Here is a 21824-nt window from a genome sequence, read left to right as displayed (position 1 = left end):
TCACAAAAGTCATCCTTTCAAGCATCCCTACAAACCCAGGTGGCATACTTTTTAAAGCACTTGAGCAGATGGAATAATTTAACATTTTCAGGCACTGTTAAATGATAACTATTCATACAAAAAAATGTTATATATTTTCCTGCAGGCACTGTTAACTGATAACAATTCATAATCAAATTCTATTTTCCTGGGGCTTGATATTTTGTTGCAAAAATAAACAGATAAGGCAAAGGATATGCAAATTGACGTCCTATAAATGCTCACAAAAAAAGGAACTTCAGTGAAGACAAAATAAGATTTTTTTTTTTTTTTTTTAAATGTACAAGGTAATGTCTGACAAACTATATTGGAATTTTATTGGATTAAAAGGCAAGAATATTTCGAAACATAGATTAGAAGACAAATAGACTGAACATTTCCTAGCCTGTTGTGCGGAGCAATAAAGTCTCTTCTTCCTCTCCTTAAACAACAAGAAATTATTTAAAACACAAAAAATAAAATGTCATGGGTAAACGACTTTCATGGAATGAAAAACTTGTAATTACAGTGTTTAATTGATTTTGTTATTGATTTTTTACAAACCCCATACAAAAATGAACATTCACGATTACACCCCACCCCCCCCCCCCCCCCCAAAAAAAAGACAGGGCAAGAGAAGAAAAACGGCACCAGATAAGAGCAGTGCCCAAAAGTCAAATAAATGGGTTAAAAAACAGATGTTTTTGTATAAAAACACACATTCACAAAAATAGTGAACAAATGAAACTGACCTTTGAAGCCCATAAAAACACTGGTCATTTTACTTTTAACAGATTATATGAATTTGGTTCTTCTCTTCTCTCCTCCACTCTAACAACCCCTCCAACCCCCCCCCCCCTTTCCTCTTACTTCCCTTATTTTATTTTTTATTTTTCGGTAATTGTTTGCCCGAAAAGGCTGTCTTGCTACAAAAAGAAATAGACCCAGCAACAATACACTGTAAGCCCAAACTTGAGATTAACGCTCTTTTCAATAAGGTTCACTTCAGATTTTGTTAGTTCTTCAACACTGACAATAAAGCAGGAGAATTGGAACACAGAACAGGACGAACAAAGACAAATCTCCTCTTACTTTTGCATACAGATCTTTGAGAAATTATCAACTAAAAAAAAAAAAAAAGTAAAAATCCACACAATAACTTCCAGGCAAGAAATTTAAGAATCTTCAAAACAGAAAAACGCTGGGACAAAGACAAATCTTCTCTTACTTTTGCATACAGATCCTTGAGAAATTACCAATTACAAACAAAAAAATAAAGTACAAATCCACACAATAACTTCCAGGCAAGAACTTTAAGAATCTTTAAAACAGAAAAACCTGGCAAGAGGTCAAGCAGACCTGATATTTTCCCTTCAAAAAGATTTTTTTTTGCTGCACGGATATTTTGGATTTAAATCTATCACGATATTCTTCTCTTCATTAATCAATTCCTGATATCTTGGTGGAAATTTTCATTCCTGCAACATAATTCTCCAAGCCTTTTGTCTTGGAGACAGTCCTCTGTGAATCTTGATTTGTTGCTATGGCGATCAGTTGTTGCCGCGGTACTCAAAGAAGTTGAAGTCAATGAGAAAAGTGGCGCCAAAGAGGAGAGCTTTCTTCATGATGTCCATATTGGCTGGCACTGAAACAAGGACATATCAGGGTTAAGAAACATGATTCCATTAAAGTAAAGACGATGACTTCTTAATGTAATACACATTTCTACAAGTACAATACATGTACCTGATTGAAGAAGAAATTAAATACTGTACACAACTACAGAAGAAACATAACAAATATGTACATAGAAAGGTAACACATCAAGATCTCTCTCTCTCTCTCTCTCTCTCTCTCTCTCTCTCTCTCTCTCTCTCTCTCTCTCTCTCTCTCTCTCTCTCTCTCTCTCTCTCTCTCTCTCTCTCTCTCTCTCTCTCTCTCTCTCTCTCTCCTAACCAGTAAACCATTTGAGTCTGAGTCTCTCTCTCTCTCTCTCTCTCTCTCTCTCTCTCTCTCTCTCTCTCTCTCTCTCTCTCTCTCTCTCTCTCTCTTTACAAGATTGTTTTTGTCAAGAATGGTTCTCCTTTTTAGAATCCAGTGAACGTTTCGACATTTATAATTGTTACAAAACATGCTTGGAAAAAGAGAAATACATTGAATTAATCGAAGATATTAAGTACAGAGTTGCTCTTACTCGTTTCCGCGCAGGAGTATCCGAAATCAACGCTCACAAGTTTCGGTACGCACCAAACCAAACGACAAGAAACTGTCCTCTCTGTACAGCTGATAGAGAAGATGAACACCATGTTGTATTTTTATGTCCTTTTTATCAAGACCTTCGAGCAAAGTATTTGAAAATCTCGAACTCTAAGACGCTGCAACAACAACTTGTGTATTTCTGTGGCAATAATGAGGAAAATGTGATGAACAGCTTCAGCAGATTTGTGTTCTTCATGCTACAGAAGAGACGAACCCTTATAAATGAGGTTCAGTGATATGTCATCAGGGTTTTAATGTATTTGTTGAATTTTATGCGTGACTATAATTTATAACTGTGCAGATACTATTGCTGTTATTTTAACCACTATTGTAAGGGGCTGTGGCCTTAGACAATTAAAGATTTGTTCTTGTTCTTGTTCTTGTTCTCTCTCTCTCTCTCTCTCATGGGCAGATTGCCTAACCAGTAAACCATTTGAGTCTCTCTCTCTCTCTCTCTCTCTCTCTCTCTCTCTCTCTCTCTCTCTCTCTCTCTCTCTCTCTCTCTCTCTCTCTCTCTCTCTCTCTCTCTCTCTCTCTCTCTCTCTCTCTCTCTCTCTCTCTCTCTCTCTCTCTCTTGGGCAGATTGCCTAACCAGTAAACCATTTGAGTATCTCTCTCTCTCTCTCTCTCTCTCTCTCTCTCTCTCTCTCTCTCTCTCTCTCTCTCTCTCTCTCTCTCTCTCTCTCTCTCTCTCTCTCTTTCCAATTTTCACACACACAGAAAGGAAAATATTTTTGCACAGTACAGTGGTACTCCCGACGAACGACCCCCCCATCAGAGACCCTCTCCCTTCTCAGACCTCAATCTTGCTGACGGATTAGTTTTGCTATATAAATCACCCCCCATGGCCGACTCCCTCCAGAACCCGATTTGCGACCGACTAGTTGTTACAATTTGCGACCTTGTAACGACATTTTCAAATCAAAACCTAACAAAAAATCGTAACGTTTTGCTTGAATCTCTGAAAAAAGATCGCAAAAATCACTCGGCCGGAAATATAACAGACGACGCGTTTAGGTCTCGATTGCGCATGTCCGGCGTTCACAATTTTACGATCCCAACATGCCCTTTTCTGTGTCCACTTCCGTTCGAAAAATCAACAAACACACGCGCGAGCATCAATGATCTTCTTCTTCGACCATGGCTTCGAACTCATCACAGGAAGACTCATCCAAGAAAAAGCCGTGATGGAGTCAGTGATTCTTGGACATGACGATTTTACCGCTTCAAACGGATGGCTTTACAAGTGGATGAAGCGCCACAACATTTTTAAATACATGTAGAGGATACAATTAAAGTAAAAAAATATAGAAAAAATACATACCTCTAGCTTTTTATTGAATTAGATTATCAAATTAATTCACCAAACCACAACTGTAATTATGCCACAACTTCGACGGACCCTGAAGGTATTTCTCTTTCTTTCTCTCTGTTACTGACTTTTTCTCTCTCACTGTTTTTTTCTGACCTGACCTCACCCCCCATGTAAGACCCCCCCCCCCCCTTTTAAGACCTAAATTTGTCAGATTTTGGGAGGTCTTACATGGGGAGTACCACTGTAATATCAACATCACTTTTTGCAACAACAACAAAAACCACACACACCACAAAACAAAACAAAATATAATAAATACAAGTAATACAACTGTTTAAAAAAAACCCATAAGAATGCTCAACTATGTGGAATTTAAAAGTGAAGTTATATGAACTCACTGGTATACAACTTCAACAAGAACAACAAAAACCGTGTGAAAACAAAAAGCAAAACAACAATAAACTTAACAAGAAGAGCAAACGCTCGATCGAGTCACTTTCGCAGTTCTGAATATTATATGAGGCATCAGATGGACAGGAAGAAATTGCTATTCACAACACAACGAGTCACGTTCACATAAAATTTGAGCCCAGTCACTTTTATAGTTTCCGAGAAAAGCCCAACGTTAAGTTGTGTGTTGCCGAACAGAAAAGGCTAGTTATCTCCCTTGTTTTTCTGATAACGTTCGTATTTGTTTGTTTATTTGTTGCTTAACGTCCAGCCGACTACGCAGAGCCATATCAGGACGAGGAAGGGGGGGATGAAGGGGGCCACTTGTCAAGCGATTCCTGTTTACAAATGCACTAACCCATTACTTGTGTCCCAGCAGGCTTTAGTAAAACTAAATTAATACCTACTGGAAGATTACCAGTTTCCAGTATGTTAAAATAGGCTTAACCTATCTACTGCTGGACTTACATCAGAACACTAACAGATTAAACTATACATGAATCGCGAGACAAGCGGCAAGAGAAGAGATTTTTGGAAAAAATACAGGTGAATGAGCAAGAAGGCAGAAAAAAGAAAAGAATTCATGAAGAAAAAGAGAGCATGACAGGAAAGAGGAACCAAAAATATACCTAACAGCAAACTAGAAAGCTCCTGCGGTTCCAAAAACAGGAGGGGCCTTTAATTTCATAACCGCAGTGCCCCACTGCGGGAGATAACGTTCGTAAAAGGCTACAGATGTAAATACTTTGATGTAAAGAATAATCCTACAAAGTTTCAATCACATCCGATGAACTTTGTCAAAGATATAAAATGTCTAATTTTTCCTTTGACGCTGACCTGTGACCTTGAAAAAGGTCAAAGGTCAACGAAACCATCGTTAAAGTGTAGAGGTCATTGGAGGTCACGACTAAACAAAATATGAGCCCGATCGCTTTGATAGTTTCCGAGAAAAGTCCAACGTTAAGGTGGTGTCTACGGACGGCCGGCCGGACGGCCGGCCGGACAGACTAACACTGACCGATTACATAGAGTCACTTTTTCTCAAGTGACTCAAAAACATAAACATCAAGCATGCACTATTCTCACATAGCTTGTTAATTTATCTGACATCTGCCACTGGTACGAGTCTCCTGCTCTGCAACAGGTTATGCACTGCATACAGACCATCGTCAAACCTGCCCTGGCGACCACCTCTTGATAATCAACAGCCCAAAGAAACCCAGAAGAGGTTCTTTCCCATGTAATTCACCATTCCATAATGACCACCTGTCCATAATGACCACATGGGAATTTTAAAAGAGAAAAAACTCTGAAAAAAGGCCAAGGTCCAGTGGCCACCCAGGCCCAAGCGGGATACGAGGGAAGGAAAACGAATATTAGCATTTTAGACCAATATTTTGATAGTTTTTGTGTGAGCAAATAATGGATTGCCGCGAACAATTGTTTATTGTTGCTGAAACGTAATTTCCCTTCGCGGAAATCTGTGATTTCGCGGACAATTCCCATGCCTGAAAAATGAAACCCGTCCAACTGCCACCCACACATACTCCTCCACCTGGACTGACCACTAACTCCAACCACAAGTAGTTACTTCCCTTGTGCAAGTCATGATTGTTGGTGTGTCTGGGTGCTATGTGCACTCAGTATGTTGCGTTTTTCTTTCGCAGACATGCAAATTCAAACTAGTGATTAATTACTGTGAGGTCTAGGTCACTTGCCTCTACTTCTTCTTTGTTCATGGGCTTAGACTCCCACGTTCACTCATGTTTTTAGCACGAGTGGATTTATACATGTATGACCGTTTTTACCCCGCCATTCAGGCAGCATACGCCGATTTTGGGGAAGGCATGCTGGGTATTTTCGTGTTTCTATAACCCACCGAACTCTGACATGGATTACAGGATCATTTCCGTGTGCACTTGGTCTTGTGCTTGCGTGTACACACGAAGGGGGTTAAGTCACTAGCAGGTCTGCACGTAAGTTGACCTGGGAGATTGGAAAAATCTCCACTCTTAACCCACCAGGCGGCAGCGACCGGGATTCGAACTCACGACCTCCCGATTAGGAGGTCGATATCTTACCACCAAGCCGCTGTGCCCGTCTAAGGATTCATGCTGGGTATTTTTTAGGTTTCCATGTAAGGCACCACACTCTGCCTTGGAGAACATCTTTTCCGTGGGCACATGGTCTTGTGCTTGCGTGTACACACAAAGGGGGGTAAGGCACTGGCATGTCTGTACATACGTTGACCTGGGAGATGGGAAAAATCTCCACCATTAACCCCCTTGACCTGAGAAATCAGACAAGTTCCCACCAGTAGCAGCCGGGATTTGAACCCTGGACCTTCTCTATAGAAGGCCAACGTCTTAACCACAAAATTATCGTGTCTCTCTAATGTTGGAGACTAAAAGCGCACTTACGTTTTAGGGAGAAGTCATTGGCTTGGCCGAACATTTCTCTGCACCCTCCCCAGTGCTTGACAATCTGAGCGATCTCCTCTGCTTCGTTCTCTCCATCAAACACCTGCAATCATTTCAACACACTATATAAATCATGTATTGCCCAGTGGCATTGCTCTCTAGCAACACAGTCAGTGGAACCCCCCTTTACCCCGCCATTTAGGCAGCCATACGCTGCGTTCGGAGGAAGCATGTTGGGTAAGTTCGTGTTTCTATAATACACGAAGAGGGATAAGTCACTAGCAGGTCTGCACATAACTTGACCTGGGAGATCAGAAAAATCTCCACTCTTAACCCACCAGGCGGCAGCAACCGGGATTCGAACTCACGACCTCCCGATTAGGAGGCCGACGTCTTACCACCACGCCCGTCGGACACACACCAAAACTCAACCACCCTGACTGCTTCCTGAACAAATTTCCACTTTGAACACAACGCTTGCAGCTCAGACTTTTGATTGTTGATGTGTGTGCAAGTGTTTCTTTCTTTCTTTATTTGGTGTTTAACGTCGTTTTCAACCACGAAGGTTATATCGCGACGGGGAAAGGGGGGGGAGATGGGATAGAGCCACTTGTTAATTGTTTCTTTCTTTATTTGGTGTTTAACGTCCTTTTCAACCACGAAGGTTATATCGCGACGGAGAAAGGGGGGGAGATGAGATAGAGCCACTTGTTAATTGTTTCTTTCTTTATTTGGTGTTTAACATCGTTTTCAACCACGAAGGTTATATCGCGACCGGGAAAGGGCGAAGGGGGGAGATGGGATAGAGCCACTTGTCAATTGTTTCTTTCTTTATTTGGTGTTTAACGTCGTTTTCAACCACGAAGGTTATATCGCGACAGGTGTGCAAGTGGAGGGGATGCCTTGTATCCAGAAAAAACAAGTCGCGTAAGGCGAAAATACAATATTTAGTCAAGTAGCTGTCGAACTCACAGAATGAAACTGAACGCAATGCCATTTTACTCGTAGCATCGTCAGGCCACCGCTCATGGCAAAGGCAGTGAAATTGACAAGAAGAGCGGGGTAGTAGTTGCGCTAAGAAGGATATCACGCTTTTCTGTACCTCTCTTTGTTTTAACTTTCTGAGCGTGTTTTTAATCCAAACATATCATATCTATATGTTTTTGGAATCAGGAACCGACAAGGAATAAGATGAAAGTGTTTTTAAATTGATTTGGACAATGTAATTTTGATAATAATTTTTATATATTTAATTTTCAGAGCTTGTTTTTAATCCGAATATAACATATTTATATGTTTTTGGAATCAGCAAATGATGGAGAATAAGATAAACGTAAATTTGGATCGTTTTATAAATTTTTATTTTTTTTTACAATTTTCCGATTTTTAATGACCAAAGTCATTAATTAATTTTTAAGCCACCAAGCTGAAATGCAATACCGAACCCCGGGCTTCGTCGAAGATTACTTGACCAAAATTTGAACCAATTTGGTTGAAAAATGAGGGCGTGACAGTGCCGCCTCAACTTTCACGAAAAGCCGGATATGACGTCATCAAAGACATTTATCCAAAAAATGAAAAAAACGTTCGGGGATTTCATACCCAGGAACTCTCATGTCAAATTTCATAAAGATCGGTCCAGTAGTTTAGTCTGAATCGCTCTATACACACACACACACACACACGCACGCACACACGCACGCACATACACCACGACCCTCGTTTCGATTCCCCCTCGATGTTAAAATATTTAGTCAAAACTTGACTAAATATAAAAACAGAGTTATTTCCGGAAGAAACCATGACAACTCACCCTGAAGAGCACATCGACGCAGCACTTGCAGTAGCAGCAGTCACCGACGATGGTGAAGACACACTGGTTGTTGTTGTCGTACACCCGGTACCTGGGGGTCCAGCACGTCCACCTGTGAACAACAACATAAGTAACATCAATAATCAATAATAATAATAATTGTCAGTAAGTACTGGTGTCACATGACTCATGTGAACCAGTTGATTGGCTAATGGCGATGCGCTTAAATCTGTTAGTGCACTCTTGGAGTGCGCTAACTTTTCCACAGAGCGTATTCTTACGCCCTTTGCCAAAGCGAGACTGTACTCTCATCCTCAGAATTAATTAATGACATGTACCGTATTTGACGGATTACAAGACACACCGTTTTATAAGCCGCACCCCCGACTTTTAACAACAAAATTCGGACGAGCCACGTATAGGCCGCGTCACTATATTAGCCGCCATCGAAAAAAATATAATCAGATCGTGTCAATCAATCAAAACAACCAGGCAAACGAAAGTACGGTATTTGGCGAAATCGGCTTCGAGAATAAACAAGTGAAACAAAGAAGAAAAGTGAAAAGGTTTGAAGAAAAATATCACACACACAATTTGTAACCAACACACACATGTAGTCCCACCCGGAATAACCTCTTTTGGGATGATTTACGACTTTTGCGCACATTTCGAGCAGACAAAAACGCAACATGGCGGCTCTCACTCCTCCAACTATCGCGAGACACAAAAGAAACGAAATCTTGCGCGCGCGAGATCCTGATACATCCGGTGTTTCTCTGTACGCTATTTTGTCACGACGACTTGTTGACAAACGAAGATTCGCAAAAGAAAGAGAAAAGCGCTGAGTCTTGAGTAGAGAGCTAATAAAGTACCGGTAATCCAAAATTTTAATAATAAATTTTCATTTAATTAATATACTTACCCAACTCACATATAGCAATTAACTCTAGTTTAACTTAGTGAAACAAAGAAGAAAAGTGAAAAAGTTTGAAGAAAAATATCACACACACAATTTGTAACCAACACACACATGTAGTCCCGCCCAGAATAAGCTTTTTTGGGGATGATTTACGACTTTTAAGCGCTATGCGCTTCGTTCAATAATGAATTTTCTCGATTTGCTCTATAAATCCCTTAGTGCACTGGGATGTCTCAATAACTTAAATAATGATGCATAACATTGATATAGCGCATATAACCCAGGGAGAAAGCAGCCCAAATTTCCATGAGGGTAACCTCACAGGACTATATGAATCTAATCCTGACTTACACTTCCTTGACCTGTCCGATAACCATGCCGGGTGGGGAGTGGATCTCCATCTCCTGCAGACAGCAGCACCACAGACAGGAGCCCTGGCAGCGGAAGGGGCGGTGAAGCTGAATGAGTTCCTGGCCCTGGTTGTCTGTGATGTTCATGGTAAACGGTCGAGCCGTTCCACAGCACTGTCGTGTCATACAGTCCGTATCTACACAGGAGATCAAGATTTGTTTACACACTGCAGCGTCAAACAATCTGTATCTGCACAGGAGATCAAGATTTGTTTACACACTGCCATGTCAGACAGTCATTATCTACACAGGAGATCAAGATTTGTTTACATGCGTCGTGTAAATAGTATCTGCACAGGAAATCAAGATTTGTTTACACACTGCCATGTCAGACAGTCATTATCTACACAGGAGATCAAGATTTGTTTACAAACTGACGCATCAAACAGTCTGTATCTGCACAGAAGATCAAGATTTGTTCACACACTGTCGTGTCAGCCAGTCTGTATCTGCACGGGAGATCAAGATTTGTTTACACACTGCCGCGTCAGACAGTTCGTATCTGCACAGGAGATCAAGTTTTGTTTACACACTGCCGTCCGTGTCAGACAGTCTGTATCTGTGGGGATAAATTACTCAAGGTACAGAGATGAAAAAATAACATCACAAAAAAAACACAAAAATGGATTTTCAAGATTCAAATTTCAAACAAAAATGTTGTAAGATTTACATTGATTTCATATTTCTGCATCAAGGGAAGACAGGCAATCATTCCACATGGCTGCGAGTGTGGTTCTGTTCTGCTTCACAATGAATTAAACCTGTCAAACCCCATTGACTACCACAACGAGTTAGAAAGGATGAATTCCTCCAAAAAGGATTAATAAATGTCATAGAGTGGAACAACCCCTTTAAGATTTTTCAAAAATCTGAGAAAATCAGGTCTTAAATTTATTGGAAAGTACAGGAATGTTCTCGAAGCCAAGGGAGGCAACTCTGGCTTTTCTAGCCATGAAAGGGAGGTAACTCTCACCATGCAAGCATACTTTATCATTCTCAAACGATGAACAGGAAAACCCGGGCAAAGCCGAGCCCTGGAATGCTAGTTTAAAATAAACAAGTCGCGTAAGGCGAAAATACAACATTTAGTCAAGCTCAGTCGAACTCACAGAATAAAACTGAACGCACTACATTTTCCGGGCAAAGGCAGTGAAATTGACAATCCAGAAAAGTGCGGTAGCGGTAGCGCTGAGGAGGATAGCACGCTTTTCTATATCTCTATTCTTTTTAACTTTCTGAACGTGTTTTTAATCCAAACATATCATATCTATATGTTTTTGGAATCAGGAACGGACAAGGAATAAGATGAAATTGTTTTTAAATCGAGTTCGAAAATTTAATTTTAATCATAATTTTTATATTTTTAATTTTCAGAGCTTGTTTTTAATTCGAATATAACATATTTATATATTTTTGGAATCAGAAAATGATGAAGAACAAGATAAACGTAATTTTGGATCGTTTTATAAAAAAATACTTTTAATTACAAATTTCAGATTTGTAATGACCAAAGTCATTAACCCATTTGGCCCCGGAGCGCCCGCTGTTTTTCTGCAGTGGCTGACCGCGGAGCGCCCGCTACCAGCCGCTAAACACGTGTCTCAGTAGGGCGCAGCCATTGTTGTTGTTATAAACGAGACTCTCGCGGACGAGACTTCGTTGTTTTCGCGACTTCCTTCCGGTTATGCACATGTTTTCTTCTTGAAAATTGGTTCACTGTGAGAGGAGTAGCGATTTTTTGAAACTTCGAAATGGATACACGATCAAACGCAGAGTTTTGGTACGACTTCATGGGGGACTCAGACGATGACAACGATGTTTTTCAGGGATTTACGGACTTAGACCTGTGTAAGGGACACTGTTTTGCTCAGTTTCATTTGGAACTGCTGCAGTAGCAGCCTTCTGCAGCTTTTTCTTTTGTGGAGGTTGGACCCTTGCTGCAAGTCTGTGTGTTTTCAACAGTCTGACACTGTTTTGAAAGAATATAAGAGACCAGACACTGATGTTGGTGCTTGCGTGAAAGTGAAATTTTGTACTTCTGATTTTTTTTAATACATTCCTGTGCTGTGTAGCTGCAAAAAAAAAATTGTATTTGAAGGAATGATGTTTTGTGCATCAAGGAAAAATACACAGGTGAGTCAAACTTTTTAAACAGCATTTTATTTCATTTTTTAAATGTTTGTACAAGTGACATGTGACGGAATTACTTCCCTGTACATGGGATTTCATAGTAAAATGGCTGCCGCTGGCCTGGGGTCAAATGGGTTAATTAATTTTTAAGCCTACAAGCTGAAATGCAATACCAAAGTCCGGCCTTCGTCGAAGATTGCTTGGCCAAACTTTCAATCAATTTCATTGAAAAATGAGGGTGTGACAGTGCCCCCTCAACTTTTACAAAATGCCGGATATGACGTCATCAAAGACATTTATCGAAAAAATGAAAAAAACGTCCGGGGATATCATACCCAGGAACTCTCATGTCATCAAATTTCATAAAGATCGGTCCAGTAGTTTACTCTGAATCGCTCTACACACACACACACACCACGACCTTCGTCTCGATTCCCCCCTCTATGTTAAAACATTCACCGTACTTTCCGGGTCATAAGGCGCGACTTTTTTCCTCGAGTTCGACCCCTGCGTCTTGTATAACACGAAGCGCCTAATCCGTGTATGAAATACGAAAAAAATCAAAGAGACCGCCTGAGTACCAGTCAAACAACTTGTGATAATGCATGTTTCAGCTACTAGGTACTGCCCTGGCCAAGTTTCCTCGAGCTCTCAAGCCACCCAGCTATCACAATGGACCTGCCTTTGATCTCCCCGCACACAGAGCACAAATATTTCCACTCTGTTAAACTCGGTCACTGACCCCGGTGCAGGAAGTGTTTCCTCTCTCAGATATGACAGGGGAACCACCTCTCATGGCAAAAACTGGGTCATTTCCACTCTGTATTCTTCCTTTGATGTGCGGCTTATTTTCATTCTTTCCGTATACTTTTTCAATTTTGGTGCGCCCTATCGGCCCCCTGCGCCCAATGGGTGACTGGATTACAATTTTTGTTAAAAAGAAGGGGGTGCGCCTTATGCGCTGTAGCGCCTTGTCACCCGGAAAGTACGGTAGTCAAAACTTGACTAAATGTAAAAAGGAGGGGGTAAATGTACAGAGGTTCTGCACTGAAAGTCTGAAAAAAACAAGGTCTTAAATTAAGTTAAAAGGGAGGGAGTCTTAAATTGAGGGGTCTTAAAAGGGGGTTCCACTGTAGTACCAACACTAACAGCTATTACAACACTGTGTGTAAAATTAAATGTATTACTGTGCAAGAAAAGAAAAAAAACTTATTCAAGCTATTGACTCAATTGAGCTCACCTTCTTTGGCAAACATGAACTGCTGTTCTTGGGTGTTGCATATTTGATATTTGTTGTTCTTTTCAAATCCAACCAAAACTGAAACAGAAACAACAAACATGCAGGTTAATAACAAATATATATATATCCCTACATTAACCCCTTCACTGCCCACCCCGTGTGTAATACGTGGTCATTTTTGGTTTGTCGTACGCCCATAACCGTGTCTCATACGTGGGATTTGTGTCGGCGAAATTTTTAAATTTTAAATGGGAGGTAACCGTGAAAAACTGGTCCAAGCTCTAGTATAGGGTTGCTAAAAAGTAGTTCTTTCCCTTGGACCGTCCGCAGAAGTTCCTATCACGTGAGGAAAACTCCGAGAACGTTCCAGACCTATAATCGTATTGAAGATGGCGGACGAAAGTCCGAGTGTTGTAACCTGTATTTATATATATCCCATGAAGATCTAAAAGACAAAGTGTGACGGAAACATCAAGCTTTAGTTGTCTGTTCAGATGAGGCACTGAGGGCTTAACCTCTGCACATACCTTATTCTAAAGGCACGCATGTTGATCTATGTCAAGTCGGTGCATAATGGTGGCTTGGTTGTCCCCGTCAGTTGAAAGCCTCTTACACGGATTTGACTGAATACCTAGTGGTTACACACGCATCTCCTGAGATCTTGGACACCTTCATCGTCTATAGGGCCTACTGCGCCGCAGAAAAGCTAGAAATACTCGCAAAATGCATTAAACAGCTTGTCCAGAGAACAATCGTAGTCGATGATGTACCGATAAGGGCGTGTGTACCGAGCACGCCTGTAACTTCACAAGAGCATAGCCTGAGCATAGCAGTGCTGGTCGGATGGACTGGGTTTTTAACGATTGCTAGTTTGACTTCTGTTTTAGTTGAGAGAGCCGGCACCAACGAGCACACATACTCAAACACATACGGCTTGTTATGTTGATCACAAGAGAGAAATAGAACAGCGAATAGAAGGAAACATAACAGATTACGTCCCCAGAATATGACGATGGACGACAGACGTCATGAAATCTGTGACGCTGTGATGATAGTCTCGGCAAGTCGAGACTAAAACTCAGCTACAGCACTGAACGACTCTCGCGAAAGTTCTCAAAAGCATGGTAACCCCTTGCACATCCGGTCGACAGGTAACATGTGCATTTCAGAATGTCAAGGACGACAGAAAGTAGAGCCAGCTATGATGTATTTCGTGCACCCTTATATTTATCCACTATTTTATGTGTTATAAGAGTGCAAGAGAAATGGAAATACAAGAAATATACCTAGAGTACATTTACAGCTCTAGACAAAGAAGGGAGGTCATAGGATATATAATAATAATAATAATAATGCAAACTTTTATAGCGCTATTCTAGAAAAATGTCTACTCTTAGCGCTTTATAATACATACATCGACCAAGCATACTATACACGCACAGGCAAAGAAACCGACCAAACATAACCAACAAACTATACATGCACAGGCAAAGAAAGCGACCAAACATAAACAAACATACTATGACCAAACATAACCAACATACTATACGCGCGCAGGCAAAGAGAACAATCAGCACATGTAATTAATAATTACTGACAACTAATAATGCAGGCATACAATGACAGTCCAATACACAGCCTAAGCACAAGAACCACAGTAGGCTTCTATATAAAAACGTGTCAACGGTACTATTTACACACACACAAACAGTGCTGACACAAAGCGCAGAAAATATATATACACGTTATTTTAGGCGCTAGGTAGGGGGTGAGGTGGGGCGGGATGGGGTGGGTGGGGAGATGCTGGGGGGGAAATCACTTGCGCTGAAAGAGGTGTGTTTTGAGATTTGTCTTGAATGTAGTGAGAGAATCTGTGTGTCTGAGAGGCAGTGGTAATCTATTCCAGGTCACAGGGGCTTGATAGGCGAAGGACCTCTCGCCACATGTCTTTGTTTGCACTGTGGGGAGTCGGAAGAGTCGAGTGTCGGCGGCGGAGCGAAGCTGACGAGAGGGGGTGTAGAGATTGAGGAGTTCTGACAAGTATTCTGGGGCAGAACCAGAAACGACGGCAAAAGAAAGAGAGGAGAGTTTGTATTCGATCCTTTTAGTGATTGGCAGCCAGTGTAGAGAGTGAAGAAGGGGTGTGGCGTGTTCATACTTGGAAGATTTGAAGACCAGGCGGGCAGCGTTATTTTGGATCCTTTGAAGTCTATCTAAAAGGTACTTAGGGAGACCGGCCAGAAGAGAATTGCAATAATCTATCTTTGAGAGGACTAAAGAACACACTAACGTTTTGGTTGCATCAGCGGTGAGGTAGTGACGGACTGAACTAATCTTGCGCAGCTCTAGATAGGCGGACTTGCAGATGTTAGAGATGTGTCTTTGGAAAGAGAGAGTTGGATCGAGAGTGACGCCAAGGCTGCGGACAGACGGAGAGAAAGAGATAGGTAGTTCGTTGACAGTGAGAGAGGCAGGAAGAGAAGGGTGATTGAGAAATTTCTTGGGACAGGCCAGCATAACTTCGGTTTTGTCACTATTTAACTGGAGTTTGTTTAAAGACATCCAATCACTGAGGTCCGCAATGCAATCCTGTGTCCGAGATACCAGATCGTCAACTTCAGCAAGGGGGGCAGACTGATGAAGCTGTGTATCATCAGCGAAACTCTCGTGCGACAACGCATGGCGACTGATAATATACTAGATGAATACCCGCTTCGCCGAATACGGCTTCGCCGGGAAGAAGTAGAAGCCGGGGATATAGCTCAGTTGGTAGCGCGCTGGATTTGTATTCAGTTGACCGCTGTCAGCGTGAGTTCGATTCCAGGTTCGGCGGAAATTTATTTTTTTCAGAGTCAACTTTGTGTGCAGACTCTCTTCGGTGTCCGAACCCTCCCCCCGTGTACACTACATTGGGTGTGCACGTTAAAGATCCCACGATTGACAAAAGGGTCTTTCCTGGCAAAATTGCTTAGGCACAGTTAATAATTGTCTACCTATACCCGTGTGACTTGGAATAATAGGCCGTGAAAGGTAAATATGCGCCAAAATGGCTGCGATCTACTGGCCGCATAAAATTTCATCTCACACGGCATCACTGCAGAGCGCCTAGAACTGTACCCACGGAATATGCGCGATATAAGCGTCATTGATTGATTGATTGATTGATATTCGGCTTTGCCGGGTGTACGAAGGAAGGGAGATAAACGCGGAAAACACTGGAGAAGATAAGGAAGAGTTACTGGGAATGGATGTATAGAAAAACCAAAATCGGTTCAGCGCTGCGCGCTGAGAGCACGCACGTGTTCAAAATTTTCCACGATTGTCATCATTGTGTCCAGGGTCTACCTGAATTAGGCCAAAAAAATAAATAGGTGTGGTTACAGTAACATAGCCCCAAAAAATAGGGTAGGAAGGTAGGCAATCACTTTTTTTTTAACTTTTTTTTTCTAATGTGTACAAATTAAACCTACTTAGTACTATACAGGGAAATAAGTGTGCGACTCGGGCGCTAATTTCGCTTTCATTGCGTTTTCTGCACTCGTTTTCTTGTTTTTTGTGGTTGTTTTTTTACAAATGTAATAAAAAGTTATAGGGTCGGCCCCTAAAAATGGTTACCGTAACCACACCTATTGTTTGTTTTTTTAGGCCTTATGAATATGCCCACCAAATTTGAAGCAAATCCATCGAGAACTTTGGCCGTGAATCGTGAACACACAGACAGACAGACAGACACACACAAGCCGTATATAGATAGATAGATATATATACTTTGTCAAATCTCAAATTTGTGTGATTACATTCATTTAAGATTTATTGGATGATTTCTGTAGGGCACAGCTTCACCTGAAGTGAAATACTGACAGGAGAGTGCTGTTCGTCACTGCACACTACATTAAATACAGGTTAAACTTAAAGTGATAAATACATTCACCAAAGTTTTCACTTGAACTGACTTTGAAGTAAAATAATCTAGCCACACCCTTTTGCTGCACACACACACATGTAGTACTGCACATGCTGGCTATAAGCAATGACGTGTTTCTTGACCCTGTGATAGTAACACACCTTTAAAGCACAAATAGGACATCTGCACTACAAAAGTGAATTGCACAATTACAGTACAAAATACCCAAAATAACTGAGCTACCCTAAACGAGAGACCTTGACCTTTCACCTGTGCTTTAAATCGCTTCATCGGAGCGCCGGCTTTTAAGCTTATCATGCAACGGAATTTCCTTCCGCGATAACCAGACATGTCATTGCAGCTTCTCTGTATCTGTAAGTTACGCTGCACTTGTGGGACAAGTCATCCAGATGTCTGGCATTGATGCAGCTTCAACGGTGCAGCAGCCTCTTACCTTCCAGAAGCTCAAGTTGCTGGTGGATACGAATTTCGTCGAGGCCAGCAAGGTATGCGAGACCGGGTGGCAACCCTGCGGGCACGGCCACTTGCGGAAGGGACATCGGGCCTGGTTGCTGCATCATCATCGCCTCTCCCTTCTGTCCCTGGCCGGGTTGAGAAATCACCACGCCTCCAGACATTTTGTTCTCTTGGTGCACAGCAGAGACAAGCAAAAACCAAAGGTGTTAGCTGTGAATTTTCTCAGACTTTTCAATTTCTGCAATGCACGGCGACGCCTTGAAAAGCTTGTTGTCGAGTCGAAGTTGTTTGGTATGTACGCGCACGCTGATTGGTTGACAGTAGAGGAAGTTTGTCACTACGCATGCCTGACCTCTGTCCCTTTGTTTATCTTTTTTACTCGGTGCGTGACCACCGAAGCATGTAACATAGAGTATGCACAAATTTTCAAGACGACTGCATAGTTTTGCATCAATGGTTTGGTGAACAAACGAAAGTAGAATAACTAGCATGGTGTGCGTTTGATGTAAGGTGGCAGCGTTCAGCCGTTCTCAGAGCAAGCACGACTGTACACCACCCTGTTGAATCGGTTCGTGGCATATTTTAGTTGAACGTGCCCCGTTTACCCGCGGGCGATTTGATTTGATGGTCCGAGCCCGAGACTCGGACTGCCTCCACACTCTTTCAACACACCCAATTTTGACACATTTCCAAAAAATATTAAATATCTGATGCACTTACATTAAATTGGTTTGCTTTTGTGAAAAATTTGATTCTTAAATGTTTCTAATTAACATAACATGTACGAGGGTAAATTTAACACATAATCCAAACATTTTCAAAGAAATTGGTATATTATTGGTTTTCGGAAAAAATTTGGCTCTTTGAGACACCAACACACTTTTGGGTGGGGTTGGAAACACACTTCCAGGTAGAAAACGGTTCATGGGAAACAACTCATCCTTTCTGGCCTATTTAGCAAACTGGCAGTGGAAACGATTGCCTCCCTTTACCGTCTCTGGTGTCTGTGAATTTTTTTTAATACATTTTTCTTCCTACCGCCAGTATACTGGTGCTATGTCGTGAAAAAGTACCAACAAACTATATTTAAGATAGTCTCGACTAACCACACCTACCGACCGAGACGGGTCACGATCGTCTGCGCGCAGCGTGCGAACGCAGTACTTACTTAGGCCTATTTAACCTATTTTCTGTAATTCTGAGCACATTTTTAGAGTAAACATGACATATGTATATATTTTTGAATTCAGGAGAAATTGAGGAATACGATGCAATCATGTTAAAATCTGTTAGTGAAAATTCGATTTTAATGACAACTTTAATGGGCAAACTAATTAACTAGTTTTTAAGCCTCCAAGCGGAAATGCAATATCAAAGTCCGGCCTTCGTCGGAGATTACTTGACCAAAGTCAGTTTAACCAATTTGGTTGAAAAATTAGAGCCTGACAAACTGACTTTCACAAAAAGCCGGATATGACGTCATCAAAGACATTTATCGAAAAAATGAAAAATAATTGTGGGGATAACATACTCAGGAACTCTACTGTGAAATGTCATGAATATTGGTCCAGTACTTTTCTCTGAATCGCTCTACACACACACACATACATACATACATACATACATACATACACACACGCACATACACCACCACCCTCGTCTCGATTCCCCGTCTATGTTAAATCATTTAGTCAAAACTTGACTAAATGTAAAAACGAAAACGCTTGATTTAGTTATTGACATATATATCACGTGTACATTACCGCAGTTCAGTGAAACATGTTGAATAGTATTAGTACGCTGCCATATAGATATATATATAATACATATGTATATACGACTAGTGTCTGTCTGTCTGTCTGTCTGTCTGTTCGCGATGCACGGCCAAAGTTCTCGGTGGATCTTTTTCAAATTTGGACACCGTATTCAGCTACACCCCGGACACAACCTCATCGATGAGATATTTCAACACGTGCTCTCAGCGCGCAGCGCTGTGCGCGCTGAACCGATTTTGTTGTTGTTGTTGTTTTTGTTTTTTTGTCGGGATCCACTACCAGTAACTCTTCCTTATCTTCTCCAGTGTTTTCAGCCGCGATTATCTCCCTTCCTCCGTGTGGCGTCAATCCATATTCCCGTTACTACGTTACTATTTTTAGAAGGTCACTGCACGTTACTATTTTTAGAAGGTCTCCAGTGTTTTGCGCGTTTATCTCCTTTCCTTCGTGCGCCGGAAGGGTCCCAGGCGCAGTCTGGTATTGGGCTCTACTTCTTCCCGGCGAAGCCGATACCCGGCGAAGCGAGTAATCATCCAGTCATCTATATATATACGACTTGTGTCTGTCTGTGTGTCTGTGCGCGATGCGCGGCCAAAGTTCTCGATGGATCTGCTCCAAATTTGGTGGGCTTATTCAGAGAGACCCCGGATACAACCTCATCGATGAGATATTTCAACACGTGCTCTCAGCGCGCAGCGCTGAACCGATTTTGGTTTTTCTGTTCATTTCACCATTCCCAGTAACTCTTCCTTATATTCTCCAGTGTTTTCAGCCGCGATTATCTCCCTTCCTCCGTGTGGCGTCAATCCATATTCCCGTTACTACGTTACTATTTTTAGAAGGTCACTGCACGTTACTATTTTTAGAAGGTCTCCAGTGTTTTGCGCGTTTATCTCTTTTCCTTCGTGCGCCGGCAAAGCCGGCATACACCCGGCAAAGCTATTCGGTTCTACTTCTTTCCGGCGAAGCCGGTACCCGGCGAAGCGGGCAATCATCTAGTATAGATATATATATATAATACTAGATGATTACCCGCTTCGCCAGGTACCGGCTTCGCAGGGAAGAAGTAGAGCCGAATACCGGGCTGCGCCTGGGACCCGGCTAAGCCGGGTGTACACCGGCTTTGCCGGCGCACGAAGGAAAGGAGATAAACGCGCAAAACACTGGAGACCTAAAAATAGTAACGTGCAGTGACCTTCTAAAAATAGTAACGTAGTAACGGGAATATGGATTGACGCCACACGGAGGAAGGGAGATAATCGCGGCTGAAAACACTGGAGAAGATAAGGAAGAGTTACTGGTAGTGGATCCCGACAACAAAAACACAACAAACAAAAAATCGGTTCAGCACGTGTTGAAATATCTCATCGATGAGGTTGTGTCCGGGGTGTAGCTGAATACGGTGTCCAAATTTGAAAAAGATCCACCGAGAACTTTGGCCGTGCATCGCGAACAGACAGACAGACAGACAGACAGACACTAGTCGTATATATATAATATATATGTGAGTCAACAGGAAAAAAAGTCCCAAAAAGCCGACAGACTGCCAACGTTCTAACATTAGTCTATAATACTACCCGTCATAAAATTTGTAAAAAAGCTAGGCGCGGCAGATGTGTTTAAGTGCAGATCTTTGCGATGAGGCCGTTTGTTGTAAAAACCAGTTATATGACTGGACAGCCCATTTATTTCCCCGGCTACCATATTCAACAAAACAGATTAATAGTACTTAAAGTAGTGTCTATATAGTATACAGCGGAACCTGCAACGCAGACACCCCCAATAACAAATTCACAAAAGCATTGTTCCCGCTTTAAAATCGACAACAACTTGAGTCAGTTATGCTAAAACGCAACAAGTTTTGCATGTCAATTTGTCATTGAAAAGAACAATCAAAATTGGCTGTGACAAGATCGGTTTAAACGTTCCTAAGTTTAACTTGAACCGGCCCTTGCAAGATACTTTGTGTGTGTGTGTGTGTGTGTGTGTGTGTGTGTGTGTGTGTGTGTGTGTGTGTGTGTGTGTGTGTGTGTGTGTGTGTGTGGTAGTCTTGGTGTTTTATTTGTTGTTGTTTGTTTTTGTTGTTTGTTTGTTTCTTTGTTTTTCATTATGGTTCATAATGTGAGAATTACAAAGAAAGACTAGTGTTGACTGTCACTGACAACGTTTTCCTTGACTGAGTTACTGATAGGCACAGGGCACAGTACCTAGTAAACACCCACCCCTTACTATGAGCAAAATTCGTACATAAAGGAGGTGGGCGCTTAAAAGGCCTTTTTAGCATATAAACACTTCATGTCCCTATTTTTTTTTTTTACATATTTAGAGTTTTTTGTAATGTGTTATTGATATAAGCTGATTCGCGATCGTCGATAATGATTTTTCATGGTGTTTTGTAATTTTTAAATTACAGAGGAATTTTTTATTTTAGACAGTTTCAAGCGAGCTATTTTTCGCGGATGTATTTACTGTGCAAACAACTCTAAATATGGCAAAAGTGTCACGTGATAATCAACCGTTTGGGTCCGGGGCTCGCTAGAGCAGACGATTTTTTCTGTAACGAGTTGACAGTGATACAACCATATAATTTATTACGGTCTCCTTTGGGCAGCAGTCCCAAAATTTCGACTTGTTTTGACCTTAGAACGATGTCTTTATCATAACTGTGAAGAACAGAACGGAGATCACTGTCGA

At 41.6% G+C, this 21824-nt stretch overlaps 1 protein-coding gene across 1 annotated transcript; it reads right to left on the bottom strand.

The window, feature by feature from the left end:
* Positions 1–864: 864 nt before the first annotated feature.
* LOC138973677 (phospholipid scramblase 1-like) lies at positions 865–17658 on the bottom strand. Its single transcript, XM_070346412.1, has 6 exons — positions 17333–17658; positions 12975–13052; positions 9546–9741; positions 8276–8387; positions 6463–6565; positions 865–1663 (listed from the first exon to the last, which is right to left on the bottom strand). The coding sequence occupies exons 1-6, from the start codon at positions 17514–17516 to the stop codon at positions 1569–1571; spliced, it is 768 nt and encodes a 255-aa protein (XP_070202513.1). The 5' UTR covers positions 17517–17658; the 3' UTR covers positions 865–1568.
* Between the last annotated feature and the right edge of the window lie 4166 nt (positions 17659–21824).

The sequence above is a fragment of the Littorina saxatilis genome, linkage group LG8, assembly GCF_037325665.1.
Source record: "Littorina saxatilis isolate snail1 linkage group LG8, US_GU_Lsax_2.0, whole genome shotgun sequence".
Classification (NCBI taxonomy): Eukaryota; Metazoa; Mollusca; class Gastropoda; order Littorinimorpha; family Littorinidae; genus Littorina; species Littorina saxatilis.
This window is presented reverse-complemented; position numbering and strand designations above follow the sequence as displayed.

Excerpts from the sequence above, each read along its gene's own strand:
- LOC138973677 (XM_070346412.1), bottom strand. The coding sequence starts at position 17,516 with ATGTCTGGAGGCGTGGTGATTTCTCAACCCGGCCAGGGACAGAAGGGA. Across the intron at positions 9,742-12,974 it reads GTTCATGTTTGCCAAAGAAG|ATACGGACTGTATGACACGA; the intron begins GTGAGCTCAATT and ends TCTCCTGTGTAG. Across the intron at positions 1,664-6,462 it reads CAATGACTTCTCCCTAAAAC|TGCCAGCCAATATGGACATC; the intron begins GTAAGTGCGCTT and ends TCCTTGTTTCAG.